The 330-nt window shown below is 53.0% G+C and overlaps 1 protein-coding gene across 1 annotated transcript in view; it reads right to left on the bottom strand.

Annotated features, from left to right (window-relative positions):
- Window positions 1-93: 93 nt before the first annotated feature.
- Window positions 94-330, bottom strand: part of ABCG8 (ATP-binding cassette, sub-family G (WHITE), member 8) — a 13621-nt gene continuing 13384 nt past the window's right edge. Inside the window, 1 exon segment of the mRNA XM_008940956.1 lies at window positions 94-231. Coding sequence (XP_008939204.1) covers window positions 94-231 — 138 coding nt within the window.

The following is a 330-nucleotide window of genomic DNA, read 5'->3' as shown; positions in this document are numbered from 1 at the left end:
CGGCCGCCGAGCTGCCCGAAATTGAGCCTGGTTTCTGCCCTGATCCCTTCCGAGGGACGCTGTAACCTGCCGCCTCCTCTGTGTTGTTCGCTTTTACCAGTCCTGGTGCGATTTCTGCTTGATGAACCTCAGAGACAGGTAGTATAAAAGCAGGAAGCTGCAAACGATACCGGTGAGGACAAGGTAGCTGACGTAGAGAGGATGCGAGTCCAGGTCCAGAGACTGAATGACCTGCAACCGTGGATAACACAAAATTAGGAAGGGACACAGAATTTTGGTGCTGGATCTGTGAAGCATGTTTCACGTGTGAGCTTCCCTGGCCACTGACAC

This window comes from Merops nubicus, unplaced genomic scaffold, assembly GCF_000691845.1.
Source record: "Merops nubicus isolate BGI_N331 unplaced genomic scaffold, ASM69184v1 scaffold21025, whole genome shotgun sequence".
Lineage (NCBI taxonomy): Eukaryota > Metazoa > Chordata > Aves > Coraciiformes > Meropidae > Merops > Merops nubicus.
The sequence above is the reverse complement of the archived record's forward strand: the minus strand, read 5'-3'. Positions and strand labels throughout refer to the sequence as shown.